General features: G+C 39.5%; 1 protein-coding gene across 2 annotated transcripts in view; it reads left to right on the top strand.

The window, feature by feature from the left end:
* Positions 1 to 236: 236 nt before the first annotated feature.
* The window catches only part of FLVCR1 (FLVCR heme transporter 1), a 36,690-nt gene continuing 17,192 nt past the window's right edge, over positions 237 to 19,734 (top strand). For both annotated transcript variants that reach the window (XR_003965934.1, XM_030302623.1), the window contains exons 1-3: positions 237 to 997; positions 6,105 to 6,249; positions 11,803 to 11,943. Coding sequence is in view for 1 of the 2 variants with exons in the window: in XM_030302623.1 (XP_030158483.1) it covers positions 260 to 997; positions 6,105 to 6,249; positions 11,803 to 11,943 (1,024 nt within the window). In the remaining variant the exon portion in view is untranslated. The remainder of the gene's footprint in view (positions 998 to 6,104; positions 6,250 to 11,802; positions 11,944 to 19,734) is intronic.

The following is a 19,734-nucleotide window of genomic DNA, read 5'->3' as shown; positions in this document are numbered from 1 at the left end:
ACGTTGTTGGGGCGGGGCCTGGCGCAGGGTGACCGCGGGCCTGGAGGCGCTCGAGTACATCTGCTTCGCCTGCGGACTCCGACTGCTCGGGCTGAGGTTCGCGGCTCACACTCGGGCTCACTCTGCCGGGGAAAGGGTCGCATGAGCGGTGGGCCAAGGGGTTGGGGTTGGGGTGCAGGGAGGGCCTCGGGTCCTGGGCCCGGGGTGCGGAGGGGGGAGGAGGGCCGGGGCTCGCGGCGGCGCGGGGGACCCCAGGGACATGGTGAAGCTGAACGATGAGGAGGGGGCAGCGATGGCACCCGGGCACCAGCCCACGAATGGATACCTCCTGGTGCCGGGAGGCGAGCCCCCCGGAAAGGTGAGCGCCGAGCTGCAGAACGGGCCCAAAGCCGGCTGCCTGACCCTGAATGGAGTGTCTCGGGACAGCCTCGCTGCCGCGGCGGAAGCCCTATGCAGGCCGCAGACTCCGTTGGCTCCAGAGGAGGAGACCCAGACTCGGCTGCTGCCCACGGGCCCCGGGGAAGAGACCCCGGGGACCGAGGGCTCCCCGGCGCCCCAGACCGCGCTGTCTGCGCGGCGGTTTGTGGTGCTCCTGATCTTCAGCCTGTACTCGCTGGTGAACGCCTTTCAGTGGATCCAGTACAGTGTTATCAGCAACGTCTTCGAGGGCTTCTACGGCGTCTCCTCCCTGCACATTGACTGGCTGTCCATGGTGTACATGCTGGCCTACGTGCCCCTCATCTTCCCCGCCACGTGGCTGCTGGACACCAGAGGCCTACGGCTCACCGCCTTGCTGGGCTCAGGCCTCAACTGCCTGGGCGCCTGGGTCAAGTGCGCCAGCGTGCAGCAGCATCTCTTCTGGGTCACCATGCTGGGCCAGTGCCTCTGCTCCGTGGCCCAGGTGTTCATTCTCGGCTTGCCCTCCCGCATCGCCTCAGTGTGGTTTGGGCCCAAGGAGGTATCCACGGCTTGTGCCACCGCCGTGCTAGGCAATCAGGTAAGGACTGGGGTGATAGATGAAAATCGGATCCTTAAAGAACCACATAAAGTACTAGGCTGTATGAGCTGAGCATATGGATGGACCCTCAGGAGGCAGTTGTGTATAAATGAAGGAAAGGAGATGTGTAGTCATAAGATAGGAGGCAGTCTTGGATTAAAGAGGACGTTCGATTTATTTGTAAGGATAGAACTTTGAAAAGCGGTTTAAAGTGACCACCTTATCATCTTGCTTTGAGAATGACCTATAAAATAATGAACTGAACTGGCCCATATAACCCTAACACCATAGAAAACTTGTCAGCGTAGTAAGGAATGAGACTTAGGCAGGTATTAGGGTCACCCCCAGTGTTTTCTTTGTAAAAGGAAGGTGTTGGATTCTGGGAAGTTTGTTCTCATTTTGAGTGAGCAGCTCCTGTTTTATTTTCATTCATTCATTCATTCATTTTAAAATTTTATTTATCTTTTTTAGTAATCTCTACACCCAACGGGGGCCGGAACTCATGACTCCCGAGATCAAGAGTTGCATGCTCTTCCCACAAAGCCAGCCAGGCGCCCCTCCTGTTTAATTTTATATATTAGCAGTCAGCAGAGTGCCTGGCACATGACACTTATAAATGACAGCGAAATAAATGTTCTGGTGGTAAAGACCTCACAACATCCCTGAATCCACTTAGCGATTGTTAACAGTAAGAAAATGCAAGACAGATCACAGATCATGGAACCCGTTGTAAAAGGGTGGCTTATTTTGTCAATTGTTCCTTAAAGTGCTTCCTAGTCCTTCTAACACAATAGGTTCAAATTCCAGCAGCATTCCAGTAGCATTACTAAGTGGAATGGTGTGTGTGTGTGTGTGTTGTAGTTGAAGACTGATTCTTTTATTGTTAATACATTTTGCAAGTGGAGTTCTGTGATACTTTCTGTACATTGTATTGAGTGTTCATTCAGCTTGAGTAGAACGTAGTTAAAAGTCTGTAAACCAAGAACTTCACGCAATAAGATTTAGCTAAAAATCTGTAAAAAGACTAGCTCTACATGCTTCCTACTTTTTCTTTATTTTCTTTGTCTAAAAGTATAGAAGAAAGGGTAGCTTGAACTGTAGTTGTTGTGTATTCAAAATAATTTATATAACTGATATTTTAGTTGATTGCTTTCATGTGTTTAGATAGGAACTGTTTTCTTAAAGTATTTTTCATTTACAAAATTATATTCAATATTAATACTTCATTGAGCATGACAGAAATATTAACTCCATATCTATGGATTATCTGTTTATGAACAATAAATGGAAATGTTTTCCCATAGGCAGATTTTCCCTCTAACATTTAGCACACCTCTGCCTTCTTCCTATAAGGAAGGTGTTCTCGTCCCTCCTGTGGCTCTAGTAGCTGTGAACTTGCTCATGGCCCCCATCTTCAGCCTAAATTGTGGAGTGATCATTCATAATAATATTCAACATTATTGAATAAGAACCTGGCACCATGCTAAGTATTTTACATGCACTGTGTCCTTGAATTTAATAATGTTAAGGTAGGAACCATTAGTCTCACCATTTTATAGATAAAGAAACTGAGACTTGAAGGGGTAAAATTATTTTCCAAAAGTCACACAGCTAATTGGTGGCAGCATTTATACCTAAGTCCATCTGATTCCAGCATCCTAACTTTTCATTCTCCATCTCTACTGCCAGGTCTGTAACCTGAGAGACGCTTCAAAAAAAAAAAAATGCTTATTTATTTATTTTTGAGAGAGAGAGCACAAGTAGGGGAGGGGCGGAGAGAGAGAGAGGGAGACACAGAATCCTAAGCATGCTCCAGGCTCTGAGCTGTCGGCACAAAGCCCGATGCAGGGCTTGAACTCATGAGCTGTGAGATTATGACCTGAGCCAAAATCGGATGCTTAAACTAGTCCAAGGTGCCCCTTGAGAGACTCTTTTTATTTTGTATTTTTATTAAAAAAAAAATTAAGTTTATTTATTTATTTTTGAGAGTGGGGGCAGAGAGAGAGGGAGAGAGCAAGAATCCCAAGCAGGCTCCGCACTGTCAGCACAGAGCCTGATGTGGGGCTCGAACTCACAAACTGGGAGATCATGATCTGAGCCAAAAACAGGAGTCGGACACTTAACCGACCAAGCCCCCCAGGCACCCCAAGAGACCCGTTTTAAAACATAGATCAGGGGTGCCTGGGCAGCTCAGTCGTTTGGGCATCTGACTTTGGCTCAGGTCATGATCTTGCGGTTTGTAGGTTCAAGCCCCACATCTGGCTCTGTGCTGATACCTCAGAGCCTGGAGCCTGCTTCGGATTCTGTGTCTCCCTCTCTCTGTGCTTCAACCCCTCTCGTGCTCTGTCTCTCTCTGTCTCTCAAAGATGAATAAATGTTAAAAAAAAAATTTTAAAAAAAGAACATAGATCAGATCCTGTCATTGCTCTGCTTTGAACTTGCCAGTGATTTCCCATAATACCTAAAATCTAAACTCTACTCGAAAATGTCTTCTTCTGTTCCTTAAACAACACTAATTTTGGATTTTGTGTAAGGGCCTTTGCAGAAACATTCTCTCTGCCTGGAATGTTCTTCCTCTTAGGGTCACATTATTACATCCTTACTCTCACTTAACTTTCAGTTTAAATTCATTTTAAATATCATTTAGTGGTGTTTCTTGAAGATCCCCTTTAGAGTTGCCCAGTCATTCATTACATCATTATACTATCTCCATATAGCACTTATCACATCTGATATATTTATATGTTTATGTATTCATTGTTATTATTCATTTCCCAAACCCGCCATTAGATTCTAAGTGTCATGAAAATAGGCATGTGGTCTGAATGTATACAGTTGTATCTCCAGCCTTTAATGCAGTTCCTGGCACATTGTCGATTTTCTATAAAATTTTGTTGAATAAATGAATGAGCTTCAGACTCATATAGATACTGTGGGGCTGAATATTTCCATATGATTCCACCCATCAAAATTTACCTTGTCTTTTAGTTCATTTCTCTTCCCTTCTACTGCTACTGTCTTAGCTTTGGCCACCTGCAGCCCTTACCTAGAGCTTGCTGACTGATTTTCCTATCTGCAACCCTTGCTCTTTTCCTGCTACTCTGCACATTTATCCCCTGTGGTCTTCATAACATGCACATCTGTTCAGGGTACTCCCTTGCCCTCTGCAGTGGCTTCCTTTGCCTTTAGGATAAAATTCAAGCTCTGTAATGTGACAATGTGAGACCCTCCGGATCTGCCTCCTACCAGCTCCTCTGCTTCGCCTCTGCACACCCACCATTCCTCACATCCACATTCCGTCACTGCTCTGAGGGGAATTGTCCACAACTTGCAGCCTCTCACAAGGTCATGGTCTTTTCCTTCCTCTGTACATGATGGCCCCTTGATTGGGAACACTCCGGTTTCACTTGGCTAATTCCAATTTCTTCTTCAGATCTTAGCTCCTGCAGAAATCTTTCCTGAACCCCAAGTATATACAAGGTGCTCCTTCAAAGTAGTGTCTTAGCTAGAGTGTATACCCCAGCTTGTATACCCAAACTGTATACCCCAGTTTGCCTGGGATGGTCCAGGTATACAGTTGTTCATTAGGCTAATTACTCATGTAGTCCCTTTCACTCTGAATAGTGTCCTTGTTCAGATAATAGATCACATGATCATCCAGGTTTACCTCTCCATCACTGTACTTACCACACTCTATTGTAATTACTTGTTTAATGTCTCTATCGGGCTTTTTGTAAGGGAGCAAATGAAGTATTTGGTGACTATTAGTGTCTGCCTCAGGTGCCTTTTGGAAACCTGTCTTGGGCCCTTCCTCCTCACCTTCATCCCTGAAAGAATCTATCTTTCTCTATTGAGCTCCCTTAATACTTTGATTTTATTTGTTTCATTGTGATTATCATATTCAACCTTACGTTTTTCTTACTGCAGTGAAATTCATATTGCATAAAATTAACCATCTTAAAGTATAGCTCAATGGTATTTAGTACATTCCCAGTGTTGTACAACCATCACCTCCCTCTAGTTCCAAAACATTTTTATCTCCCCTCAAAGAAGACCCAATACCCACTTAGCAGTCACTCCTCATTCCCTGTTGCTTCTTTCCCTTGGTAACCACTAATTTGCTTTTTCTCTCTATAGATTCACCTGTCCTAGACATAGCATGTAAATGGAATCATACAATATGTGACCTTTTATTTCTGGCTTCTTTCACTTAGGATGTTTTCAAAGTTCATCCATGTTGTAGCATATATTAGTACTTCATTCTTTTTATGGCCAAATAATCTTTCATCGTATGGACATACCACATTTTGTTTATCCATTCATCTGCTGATAGACATATGGGTTGTTTCCACCTTCTGACTATTGCAGTAGGGTGCTATGAATATTCATGTATAATATTTGATATTTGTTTGAATACCTGTTTTCAGTTTTTTCCACACTGGCGGCACTATTTTACAATCCTACTAACAGTGTACAAGGGTTGTAATTTTTCCACGTCTTGCCAATGTTTGTTATTTTCCAATTTTTTGTTTGTTTGTTTATTACTGCCATCCTTGTGGGTAAGAAATGGTATCTCGTTATGGTGTTGATTTGCATTTCCCTACTAATTAACTTATGTTGAACATTTTTCTTCACGTGTTTGTAGAACATTTATATAGATCTTCTTTGGAAAAATGTGTATTCAAGTCCTTTGCCCATTTTTGAATTGGTTATCTGTCTTTTTGTTGTCGAGTTGTGAGAGTTCTCTATGTATTCTGGATAGTAGACCCTTCTTAGATATACGATTTGCAAATATTTTCCCCCATTCTATACATCATCTTTTCTCAGCCTTATGCTGCATATTCTTATTCCCCTTTTTGATTGTAAGCATCTAACGGGTAAGGACCGTACCTTATACATCTTTACAGCAGACTCATTCAGATAGTAGGAGTTTGTTGAATAGGAAAGACATTTGTCAGCACTTACCCTTTCACATTAGAACATGGTGCTTTAGGGTTTACACCTGACACCTCAAATACTGGCTGTCTTCTCTATGTTGTAATAATTGCCAGTTTGTCCTTTTTTTCTCTTATACTAATGGCTATTAACAGGGTTATTTATTTTACAGCTTGGAGCTGCCATTGGCTTTTTGCTGCCACCAGTTTTAGTGCCCAACACGCAGAATAACACAGATCTTCTGGCCTGTAATATCAGCACCATGTTTTATGGAACATCATCTGTTGCCACGTTTTTATGTTTTTTAACAATAATTGGTGAGTGAATTTTTTCCCCTATTGCTTAAAATAGATAAATGCATGACAAACACATGAAAATAAAAATAGCTAACCCTCAACATTTTTATGCTAATATCTCCAGTGCCATTTGCTTGTTTCATTCTTGCTGTTGCCCTTGTTCAGATAACGAACGCTACAACCCTAGGGATATGTTATGGTCGGCTACATCTCTTTAAATATTGTAAAGGTTTGAACACTAATTCATCTAATTTACCTCCCTACTAACTTTTCTTCCCTGATGACTGTTGTTGCAAACATATTAGCTGCCTCCTCTTTGCATACTGCTCTACGTGTTCTGCATCTTATGCTAACATAGCCAGGAACAAGTTCTTCTCATGCTTTAAATGATGCAAATAGGCTACAACTTTTTTTTTTTTTTTAACGATAAATCCCTCCAAGGATCCCCATTTTAACAATTAACTGGATCTGAAAATGTTGACCGGTGCACGATCCTGGGCAGCAGCAAGCTGTTCAGCAGAATCTCAGACCGGCAACCGTCTGCTTGTTAGGCCACTCCAGCAAAGCCCTGCTGCCTCCAGTCGTCACTGAGTCCTCTCGTCTGGGCCTGTCTCTTGAAGCAGTCAGTCAAAATCAGCTGCAAGCAGCCATCAGCAGTTTGGAAGAAGGTTTGGGAAGGTCTGCTTTTAAAGTTTATTTTTATTTTTTAATTAAACTTTAAATTTTAATTTAATTTTTTTAGAGAGAGAGAGGGAAAGAGAATGAGCAGGGGAGGGGCAGAGAGAGAGAGAGAGAGAATCCCAGCAGGCCCCACACTCAGCGTGGAGCCCGATGCGGGGCTCGATACCACGACCCTTGGGATCATGACCTGAGCCGAAATCAAGAGTCAATGCTTAACCGGCTGAGCCACCCAGGTGCTCCTAAGTTTATTTTTAATGGGAACAATTTTGATTTCAGGCAAAGGATAGGTTTTTTAAGTAATATGTTTGCTAATATAACTATCATATTGCCCTTTGGGCACCCAGTATTGTTTAAGACTCAGTATGTCTTAAATTGATTTGAAGAAGAAAGCAACTTTAAAGTAAAAAGGCCATCTTTCAATCATTAACATTTACATCAGTTGCATTATAGCTGGAGTTTTAAAATTTATAGATTAATTTTTACCACGGCTATAATAGTAATGAAAAATTCAAATTTTGTGATCTCCAGATATGAAATCTTTAGTTTTCAAAGAAATGTAGGCTGAAGACAGTTTTGATAGAGACTGCCTCTATAGGTGAACTGCCCATATATTTAATCTCCCAAAGATAATGAACAAAATACTCTCTTGGTAGCATATAAAGTATGCTGACACGTCCAACCTACTTACGGTTGGTTTTTATGTTTCAATTAGGGAGTGACACATTTGCCCTGTACAGACTACTGAAAAAGGACAAATTATCCCTGTACTATTTTAGCAATTTAACAAAGATATAAACAAAAATCTACAGTTGGCCCTCCAACAACATGGGTTTAAACTTCACAGGCCCACTTATACATGGGTTTTTTATAGTCCTGTAAATGTATTTTCTCTTCCTTATGATTTTCTTAGTAACATTTTCTTTTCTCTAGCTTGCTTTATTTTAAGAATACCAGGGGCACCTGGGTGGCTCAGCTGGTTGAGCGTTCCAGCTCTTGATGTTGGCTCAGGTCATGATCTCATGGTCGTGCGATGGAGCCCTACATCGGGCTCTGCACTGAGCATGGAGCCTTCTTGGAACTCTCTCTCTCCCTCTGCCCCTCTCCCCTACTTGCTCTCTGGTCAGCAGTAGGCTATTAGTCATTAAGTTGGGGGGAGTAGAAGTCATTCATGAATTTCAACTGTGTAGGGGATTGGTGCCCCAAACCCCCACATTGTTCGGGGTTAACTGTTTATTTTTAAAAACAAACTCTTAAGCTACTTTTCTGGTAGCTGTATTTGATTTGCTAATGAAATGTAGTTTATATACATTGTGCATAAATGGATCCTCTGTTAGCACTAGGGATTATTAAAAAATGTAAAACCCTCTTTCCTTTGATTGCTTGTGTTATCTTCACATCAGTTCTGGTTTTCCTTTTTCTATTGTCTTCAGTTGCTTGTCTCTTCGGAAGAAGTGAGAGAACAGGTTCTATAGGTGATATCTATACATATGAAATTATGTGTATGACGCTATGTGTTTAAGCATATCTATATGAGATGCTACAAAGATAAGATACTTATTTGTCAAGGAAGGGGACAAAAACGTCCATATAATAGGTGTGACCGTTGACATAGCACCCTGTGTTATATTGAGAAAGTTAAGAGACCCTTTTCATGTACATTATTGCTTTATTTAGTACTCATGGTCTGAACAGACAGTGGAAATGGAGCGGGAAAAAAGGACTCACTGTCAAATTTGCTTGGTGACCTGTAATCTTAATGTTATGATGCAAGCAGTAGAATAAAAGCAAGATAATTTACAGTTGTGACCTGAAAGTCTCAGGTTGAAATTGGTGATATTTAACAAAAAATGTACTTGTTTTTCTTATTCCCAAATATTTGTGATTGAGGGAGATATGGGCTATTTTTAAAATCCCTACTCAAATGTCCTTAATCACTAAGGGACAGTCCTACTTCCTCGAAATTCTACCCATAAATACTTTGGAAGCCCAACCAAATCTGGTAAAGTAATTTGGCTTTGCTGATGCTTTTCAGCAACGTGTCACATACTAAATTGGTATTCAGCAGTCTTTCAAAAATGCTATCTTGAGGCTTCATGCCATGTAACCCTCCTGCCTTCCCTCATGGAACTTACATGTGAATGTAATCCGTCTAGCATTTCTAGGAATTAACCCAAGCCTTCCACTGAATTGCACACTAATACCTCATTCTTCACACCCCACATGATTATACCCTCTAACATGTGGTTGTTTGGTAAGTACCGAACGTGTTTAAAGGCACGTTACATGCTGTATCCTTCAGTCTTCACAGCCGTATGAGGACAGTACTATTATCATTCCCATTTTATAGATGAGGAAAGTGAGGCACAGAACGTAAGTGAATTTAACCTATCCATGGTCACAGTAAATACTGAAGGTGAAATTTGCACCCAGGTACCCTAAGTCCATATTTAAAATGTTATGTATAAAAATAGGTCATTTTAATTTTTATTTAGTTTTGTTTTTGCTCCACTTCAAATTGTTCTTGTATAAGTGGTGATGCTGTTGTATTTGAAAGCTGTTCTTGTGCAGCACAGCAGTAAACTATATCACTTAACTCAAGTGTGTATGTTAAAATGCTTACCATCCTGATTCACTAACATGAGTGAATGAGAGAAACCAAAGTAATGGCAATCAGCATATTAATGTTCGGCACTTAAACACATGAATAAAGAACATGTATGTGTAATTTTACTTTTGATTCTTATGTTCAGGATATTTATATATAGGCTGCTATTGTAAACTTTTAACAGAAATATGTTTCACCCAGGCTATGAGAATTTCAAGCCCCTGAGATAAAGGTCTCTGACTTCTTAAAAATAAATATTACTCAAAAAGACAATGTATTTTGTGTAGCATTCAATAATTACAAAATTATTTTGCAAATGTCACATAATCCTCATAGCAGCTTGTTGTTATTTCCATTTTATGAATGAGAAATCTATAGTTGAGAGACAGGAATTGACTTCTTCAGAGTTATACAAAATATGAGGCAGAGCCAGTATTCAAACCTTTACATGTCTTCTAATAAGTTAATATGTGTAATGTCTGCTTGAATCAAACAAGGACAAATAATGAAATCAAAAGGTAATGTTATTACCTAATTCCAAAAAGTAGAAGTACTCCTAAACACAATAGATATGCTTATTCATCATGGGAGAAAAAGTTTGAATGTGGTGCCCCCCAAATCCTTTGGCTACTTTGGAGAATAACTGCTTTAATAGTTTATTACTATCACTATTATTTATTATTATTATTATTATTATTATTATTATTATTATGTAAGCTCTGTGCCCAGTGTGGGGCTTGAACTCACGACCCTAAGATCAAGAGTCGCATGTTCTAACAACTGAGCCAGCAAGGTGCCCCGGTAGTTAATCATTTTATTGGCTCATGCTTTTGGTGGGGAGAAGAAAGTAGAAGACTATTGCTTTTTAGTTTTCAAGGGAGAAAGAAAAGCCATATTTCATCATTTGAAAGAATCAGTGCCAAGTGAACAGGGGCAGAGACCCTGTTTTCTGTTCCTCTGTTTCCTTTTCTTCGTATAGAATTAAACCTGACTTTAGTGTATTGTGTAGCTAATACAGGCCTGATTTTATCCAACAGGGCAGTTAATTACCTGAAACTAAACGATAACACGTGTATTCAGGAAATAAATTTAGTAGAGTTGAAGATTAATAAGAATTGTTTTCATTTTGAATTGGAGTTCAAAGCTGAGCCTTTTATACTTACTTTACCAGAGTAAATAAAAACCGAAGAGGCTTAAGACTCACTCAATCCCCATGACTCCCTTGTAAGCATGGTTTTTACGTTCTGAAGCTTTGTTTTACAACTGTGTGAGTTGTGTATTACCAATATTAATGAAAAGAGATATCTCCTATCTTAACTAGGACACAAAGAGACTTTCAGGAAAGGACAACAGACGCCCTCCACAGTGCAAGGAGCAGATAGGGTGAACGGAAGAGGAGGGATTGCAACAACTTAAACATTTTATGTCTACCAGTCCAGTCCTCTGATGTAAGCATATTAACCAGTGGATATTCATGAGTATGTCTCCTCTTGAATTAGTTGTGACACCTGTAAAAATAGAAGTCTGTTTTAGTTTGATAAGTTTTCAGTATATCGTAATTAACTGATGTTTTGGTGAGCTCTGCTGCCATGAATCCACCTGGACCTGTTTCAATTCTAGAGGTGTAATTAGATCAGTTGATAAATTTCATATCAAAATTTAAAAGGAAATAGTTAACTAACTCAAGATAATCTTCTAAGAGTCCAATAACAGGGGCGCCTGGGTGGCTCAGTCAGTTAAGCGTCCGACTTCGACTCAGGTCACGATCTTGCGGTCTGTGAGTTCAAGCCCCGCGTCGGGCTCAGGGCTGATGGCTCGGAGCCTGGAGTCTGGCTTCAGATTCTGTGTCTCCCTCTCTCTCTGCCCCTCCCCCGTTCATGCTCTGTCTCTCTCTGTCTCAAAAATAAATAAATGTTTAAAAAAAAAAGTTCAATAAACATATCGGTTTGCTTATTTCTGATGTTACCTCCAATTACAAATTGAACTAAATTTAGAAATGGAATTGTTGACTACCTACTATAATAAAAATTAATCTTGCTTAACTGAAAATGGAATAATCAGTGGGCAAGGTTGTGGCATGTTATTGATGGTTTTGCAGTTAAGTCATGTGAACTGGCCAAATCTCTGAGTTGTAGTCAGTTTCGGGGGACCAGGAGGACATTCCTCACTTAAAAATCAATGAAACTGAAAGCCTCACTATAAAACTCTCACTACCTCTTTAAATTTAAACTGATTTAGTCCACTCACTAAATACATGTATTTAATTTCCTTTTCATGTCTGTTTCTAGCATTCAAAGAAAAACCTCAGTATCCACCAAGTCAGGCTCAAGCAGCTCTTCAAAACAGCCCCCCTGCTGAGTACTCCTATAAGAAATCAATAAGGAACCTATTTAGAAACGTTCCCTTTGTCCTTCTATTGATCACTTATGGTAAGTGGTTTTCTTTTATTTTCTGCGATGTCTCTGTAAACCTTTGAGCATTGTAGATTATTTTCATTTAATCTAGTGGTTTGAGCTTTAATGAGCTAGGTTTGTTAACTGTAAAAATAATCACGGCACAGTCATAAATTTTGAACTAAAAGTGAAAACTTCAGGATGGATTTTCTTAACACGTTTTTAAAACAAAAACAAATAATAGATCTCAAATAGACAAATTCTGTCAACTTTTTTGAGTTTTCACAGAGTATTTTAAGTTCTTTATAAATTACCGTAAGCTTATGGGAAACGTCACCCAACAGCTCCGTTCTCTGACCCTGTGCAAACTGGCGTCTGTTTGGACCTACCCAGTCAGGACTAGACACTAACGCGATCACCTTAGCCAGTTCTAACTTGAAAAAGAATTCTCACCCTTCTAGATATTTCAGGACAGCTGACGGATACTCCTCTGACACTGTGGCCTTGACTGCAGGCACCAACATATTTGCCTCCCTTCAGAGTTTGCTGACAGTTCATTCTTTGTTTTCCTTAAAAACATTTTTTTAATGTTTATTTTTATTAATGTTAATGTTATTTTTGAAGACAGAGAGTGAGTGGGGGAGGGACAGAGAGAGGGAGAGAGAGAGACACAGAATCCGAAGCAGGCTCCAGGCTCCGAGCTGTCAGCACAGAGCCCGACGCGGGGCTCGAACTCAGGAGCCGTGAGATCATGACCTGAGCCAAAGTGGGACGCTTAACTGACAGAGCCACCCAGGTGCCCCTGTTCTTTGTTTTTCATGTTAACTCTGTTTGTATCAACTGCCAGCACCCCTTATTTCTGTCTTGTCTTCAGAAGTCACTCACTGCTGTTCTCTTTTTTTACATCTTTTTGTGAGTGCACACCCTAGTACATAACTGTTTTACACGTGGTTAAAAATTATGCCCTCATCTAAACACTCACCCTTTTACCAGGATTACTTCATCTTTTTTTTTTTTTTTTAGTACAAATTGTTGAACACCAAAGTAGAGCATTTAGTATGGTGAGTCCCTATGTACCCATCATCACCCAGCTTCAGTGATCAGCATTTCACCATTCTTGCTTTATTTCTTCCTCTACTTTTTTCCTGGAAATTTTTTAAGCAGATCCCCAGATGTTATGTCATATCATCATTAATACTTTAGCATGTCATAGTTCCTTTTCTTAATTTTGCTGGTTACTTCTGTGGTTAGCTTAACCCTAAAACACGTAACGGTAGTAGAGTAAATACAGTGGGTCCATTTTTATCTATAGAACAAATTCGTTTCTGTAGCCTATCATTTTTTTTTAAGTGTGAAATTATTGTCAAATTGGTTTCCATACAACACCCGTGCTCATCCCAAAAGATGCCACTCTTCAACTGCCCATCACCTACCTTCCCCTCCCTCCCACCCCCAATCAACCCTCAGTTTGTTCTTTTAAGAGTCTCTATGCTTTGGCTCTCTCCCAACTCAACCTCTCTTTTTTTTTTTTTTCCCTTCCCCTCCACCATGGGTTTCTGTTAAGTTTCTCAGGATCCACATAAGAGTGAAAACATATGGCATCTGTCTTTCTCTGTATGTAGCCTATCATTAAGGAAGAAAGATTCCTACCTTCTTTTATCTCTCACTGTTTCCCAAGACAAAACTTTCTTTTCAGTACATTTAACCAACCCCCTTGTCACAGACACACACGTACACAAACATGCCTCCCCGTGCATATACACTGTTAATACTAGTCTCTGTAATTTTGTGCCATTACTTCTTTTACCTGAAATGTGCTCCTTTTTTCCACTAAGTGATCCTACAAGGGCCAACTTAATGTTTGCCTCACTTACTGTTCATTTTGTTACTCATTCATTTATTTGTTTATTCCATCAGTAATTATCAACATTGACTGTAGAGTAGTGCTCTAGATACTGTGTGGCTAAAAAGAAGCATAGTATGTGATTTCTTCCTGAAGAAATTAGAATCCAACTGGGGAAGTAATATAACATCTAAAAAAGCGAACAACAGTTAAGAGTCATTTCTTTTGTAACACATCATTTAGTACTTCCTTGATTATACATAAGTGATAAGGTGAAATTTTTTTATTTTTTTTTTGAAATTTATAAAGGTCTTCCCTATATATTATTTTATCTAACTGTTTTGAGATAGAAATATTATACCTATTTATAAAGGATCAGAGTTCTCTTTTCTTAATTCTAAATTTTATTTATTTGTACAAAATTTAGTAGGTTACAAGGAGCATCAGGGCACACAGTATAAAATTCACAAGGTACAAAGGGCGTACAATGAAAAACCAGTCTTCCCCCGTCTCTGTCCCCAGGTTACCTCTCTGTTTCCAAGGAGTTCCCCTCCTGGAGACAATCACTGGTATCATCTGCTTCCTTGTGAGGCTGGTATAACCTTGATACCAAAATCAGACAGGAAACAGTGCAAGGAAAAGAATTATAGGTCAATTTCACTTATGAAAAACATGTAAAAAATGCAAAATAAAATATAGCTAAGCTATGTTAGCAATTTATAAAAATGACAATACATCCTGGCCAAGTTTGGTTAAGAAATGATTGTACTAAACTGAATTTGCACTAGAAATTCATGAATATAATTTATTGCAGTAAAAGATCAAAGAGGAAATTTGCCCATAGCTGAAGGAAAAAGCATTTGATAGAATTCAATACCCGTTGATTAAAGACCCTAGCAAACTGCAAAGAAAATGAACTTTATGAATCTGATAAAGTTTACCTACAAAAACTCTCTACTAGACATCATTCTAAAGGCAGAACCTTCGGAGCAGCACTATCCTTTAAAACAAGATGTCTGTGTCATCGCTTTTATTCATCATCCAGCTGGAAGTTCTGGCTGGCTCACTGACACAAAATTTAAAAGTAGATGAGTTGAAAAGAAGAAAGTTGCTATTATTCATAGATAATATGATTATATACACCAAAAGTCATCAACTATGGCCTATGAGTCAACTCTGTTGCCTGTTTTTATAAATAAAGTTTTGTTTGTTTACATATTGTCTATTGCTGCTTTTTGAGCGGCAAGGGTAGCACTGAGTATTGCATCAGAGACCCCAGCACCTGCAAAGCTAAAGATATTTACTGTCTGGCCCTTTGCAGAGAATGTTTACTGACCCCCTGATCTATAAAATAATGCAAGAGAACCTACAGATAAACTATTAAAACTAATAAGAATGAGTTCAGCAAGATTAGTAGATAATCTGACAATGTGAAAATATCAACTACATTCCTATGTATTTATAGGAGTTGTATTCCTTTTTAAAAAGATGTTTATTTCTTTATTTTGGTGGGTAGAGGGGCAGAGAGAGAGGGAGGGAGAGAATCCCAAGCAGGCTCCACACTCAGTGCGGAGCCCAACCTAGGGCTCTATTCCATGAACCATGAGATCATGACCTGAGCCCAATCAGGAATCAGATGCTTAAATGAATGCGCTACCAAGGCACCCCGATAAGAATTGTATTCCTATAAAAAGATATTTGTATAACAGCAGCCAACACTATAAGATGTCTAGGAAAAAATCCAACAAAAGAACCTTGTAAATTAGAAAATTAGAACGCATAAAAATACCAGAGAAGACCTCAATTAAATGGAGAGTATGTTTATAGAAGACTTAGATATAGTGATGGCAGTTAACGTTACAGAACCACTGTATTAATAAATGACAGTTGCAGATTTGGATTGACAGAAAAGCCAGATACAGACACTAATTAGGACACTAAACAGAATTTACTTGTTGAAGGAATTAGAAAGAAGGGGATGGGAAAAACCGTGGAGATTAATAATAATCCCCAGGACAGTTGGAAAACTTTATTGACCTCATAGTCTTCATCAGAGGAGTAAGAGTTAGGGATCATAATTTTGAATGAGTGAGTCACATCACACCTTTTAGCAGTGCACCTGTCTCCCTCCATGTCTAGTATTATATATTGAAAGTTGGAGCAGAGTTGCACATGGGATGGTCTGGATAGGGACTATACTCCTGAGATAGGTTTTCAGGATTATATACAATATCCAAAACTTAGGAACCAAATAGTCCAAGCTAACATTGTTTTTGAGGTAGGGCTATTTGGAGAAAATTGTATCCCTTACTATGCCAACTATTGCTACTTGCTATCTGAAACTCAGAAAAATAATATATTCTAGGCTCAGATAACAATATCTCTTGCTATTATAATTCTTATCCTGACTCTTGCTATCCTTACTCCGGTCTGGAATAGATTCAAGATCCCATAGGATACAGCGCAGTAGAGGACCCCCAGGCCAGAGCACAGGGCTTCTTTGTTTTCCTTGGCCTCTCCAGGCTAACCTAGCTGGGTCCCTATATATTCCTGAACTCAATGGGACATGAGCAACAAAGGCCAGTTACTCAAGGTTTTTTGATATGATCTTTAGATAGCTATAGGTCTCATTTTGCAATCTTCTGTATACACAGGGTTTGTAATGGAACTTGACTACTTCTAAAATTCCTGTGAGAGAAGTAAGGGCCAAGAGCAAAGATAATTTTGTTGAAGACCAAGTTGAGGGCGCATTCTTATATCAGGACATATAAAACAATGATTATTAAGATGCCATGTAAAATCAAGGGACAGACCGTTAGGTTACCGCAACAGAGTAGAGATCCCAGCAATCTACCCCTGTGTCTGTTTGCAGGCTAGGTTGTATTGTAGCAATGAAGTTCTGCCAAAAAAACCTCAGTGGCCTAACACATCAAAAATGTATTTATTGCCGATACTACATGTCCATTGTGAATCGGCAGCAAGGCTCTGCTCATCAGTTAACTCAGGGATCCAGGATGACATCTTGGCACAGACTATTGTGATTACTAGGACAGCAAATGGGTAACGTCACTTTTGCTCACATTTAAAGTCATATGGCCATGGCACTAGGTACCTGGAAGGAAAAAAAACACTATACAGTGATCCTCCCTTTGCCTAGTTTCCTCTTCTGTGGTTTCAGTTACCCGTGATCAACCGCAGTCAGGAAGCAGGGGCAACTCCTTCTGGCCTGTCCACAGAAGCTCAGTGGTAGCCTGACACTCAGTCACACCGTGTCATTCACCTCACTTCATCTCATCACATAGGCACTTTGTCTTTAATCCATAGTAAGACGAAAACAGTACAATAAGATTTTGAGAGAGACCACATTCACATAGCTTCTATTACTGTATATTGTTATAATTGTTCTGTTCTATTATTAGGTACTGTTGTTAATCTCTTACTCTGCCAATTTATAAATTAAACTTTAATATAGGTGTGTATGTATGTATAGGAAAAAACAGTATGCATAGGGTTGGTGCCCTCTGCAGTTCCAGGCATCCACCGGGGGACTTGGAACATATCCCCTGCACACAAGAGAGGACTGCTGTATTTGCAGTCATCTCCAATGACTAGAAGGTGCATATATGAAAACTAGATGTTTGGTACAAGAGAAACTATACAGCGAATTGTCCTGGGATAATTGAGCAATAAAGTCAAATTAGCTCTCTATGTCATACCATGAACAAAAAATGAATCGCAGTGGATTAAAGACCAAAGGGTAAAAATTAGAACTTTAAAGTTTTAGAAGCACATGTTTTAGAAACTGGCTTTAGTATTCTTAAAAAGAATTTCTCATGTAAAAAACACAAGGGCATCGGGCTGGCTTGCAGAACATGCAGCTTTTGATCTCGAGGTTGTGAGTATCAAGTCCCACGTTGGGTATAAAGAGTGCTTAAAAATAAAATCTTGGGGCATCAGGGTGGCTGAGTCAGTTGAGCATCCAACTCTTGACTTCGGCTCAGATCATGATTCTGGGGTCGTGGGATCAAGCTGCATGTTGAGCTCTGCACTGAGCATGGAGCCTGCTTAAGGTTCTCCTCTTTCTCTCTCCTTCTCCTCTCTCTCTCTCTTCTCTCTCTCTCCTTCTGCCCCTCTCCCTCACTTAGACTCCCTCTCTCTCTAAAATAAAAAAAAAAATGGGGCACCTGGGTGGCTGAGTCGGTTAACTATTCGACTTCGGTTCAGGTCATGATCTCATGGTTCGTGGGTTCGAGCCCCACGTCAGGCTCTGTGCTGACAGTTCAGTGCCTGGAGCCTGCTTTGGATTCTGTGTTTTCCTCTCTCTCTGCCCCTTCCCCACTCACACAATGCTCTCTCTCGCAAAAATAAAAAATTAAAATTAAAAAAAATTGTAATAAAATAAAATCTTAAAAAATAAAAACATAAACCCTAAAGAAAAAGATTGATAAGTATGATTACATTAAGATAATGGTCTTTTCTAAAAAGATATCATGGGGGGCCCTGGGTGGCTCAGTCTGTTGAGCATCTGACTTCAGCTCAGGTCACAATCTTGCAGCTCATGAGTTCAAGCCCCGTGTCGGGCTCTGTGCTGACAGCTCAGAGACTGGAGCCTGCATTAGATTCTGTGTTTCCCTCTCTCTCTGCCCCTCCCCCACTCGTTCTCTCTCTCTCTCTCTCAGAAATAAACAGTAGAAAAAAATAAAATGAAATGAAAAGACACCATAAAAAGTGAAAAGACAAGACATAAAGCATGAGAAAGTGTCTGTGGTGCATATAACCAACAAAGGATTAGCACCTACAATGTAAAAATAGCTCATACCACTCAGTGAGAAGAGAACAAACAATTTAAGGGAACCAGAAGGCCTTTATGTGTTTGTGTATTACTCATGTATGATGCTAAACCTTATTACTTATCAAAGCAATGCAAATCAAGACAGAGTAAGAAATAATATTACATGTATTCAAGTTGGCAAAAAATAAATATTTTTTAATCTAGAGAAAACAAGTATGGCAAGAATATGGTAAAGGAACTCTGCGAGTAGTATAAACTGATAAAACTGTTCGAAACCAATTTGGCTCTATCCAGAAAATAGACATTCTGCTCCTAGATATAGACTTAGAGAAATCCTTATATGTAATAACAAAAAGATAATATTCATTGCAATATTATTTTAAATAGCAAAAAATAGGAAAGCCTTAAGTTCTATTGACTTTACAAGAGACATTAAATTGCAGTATTTTCAACACAATGGACTATTAAATAGTAGAGAAAACTAATGAACCAGAATTTAAAGTATTGCCTCAGGTAAATCTCAAAATCATAATATTGAGTGATAAGAGCAAGCTGCAGATGATACACATATATTATAATATCTAAAACGATAAGCGCTGACATCAGGAAAGGAGTTACTTCTGAGAAAGAATAAGAGAGAAGAACAGGATTAGAGAAGATCTAAAAAATTAAAGCAAAAATGGCAAAATGTTAAGGGTTTATGAAGCTGGGTGATGAGTAAGGGTATTTGCTAAACTACTATCTACACTATTTTCTATGCTTGAGATATTTAATAATAAAGAGAAAGAATAAACGTAAGTCTTGCTAGGTTGAGAGGCTTACCTAAAGTCATGCAAGATATGCCAGGAATCCTCAAGATTCAAACGTAGTCATGTGCTTTCTGATAACCAGCTGTTTTTATTTTTCCCTTTTTACATATTCTGTAATTAATATTATTTTACTAATTGCCTTGAAGTCTTTGATGCAGGGGTGACATCTCTGAAGTAGGGATTCTGTCTTCTGTTTGAACATTCATTAGCTCGAGTACACTGTAGGTGCTCAATAAGCAATCCGTTCAGTGCTTGATGGCTATATACAGTGTTATGCATGGAGACATTATTTATGGTTGGCATATCTGAGTCTAAGTAATAATAAATGATGTAATGACAGAATTTTACTATTGTAATCTCTAGTAAGTTTAGGTATTAAATTG

The sequence above is a fragment of the Lynx canadensis genome, chromosome F1 (genome assembly GCF_007474595.2).
Source record: "Lynx canadensis isolate LIC74 chromosome F1, mLynCan4.pri.v2, whole genome shotgun sequence".
NCBI lineage: Eukaryota > Metazoa > Chordata > Mammalia > Carnivora > Felidae > Lynx > Lynx canadensis.
This window is presented reverse-complemented; position numbering and strand designations above follow the sequence as displayed.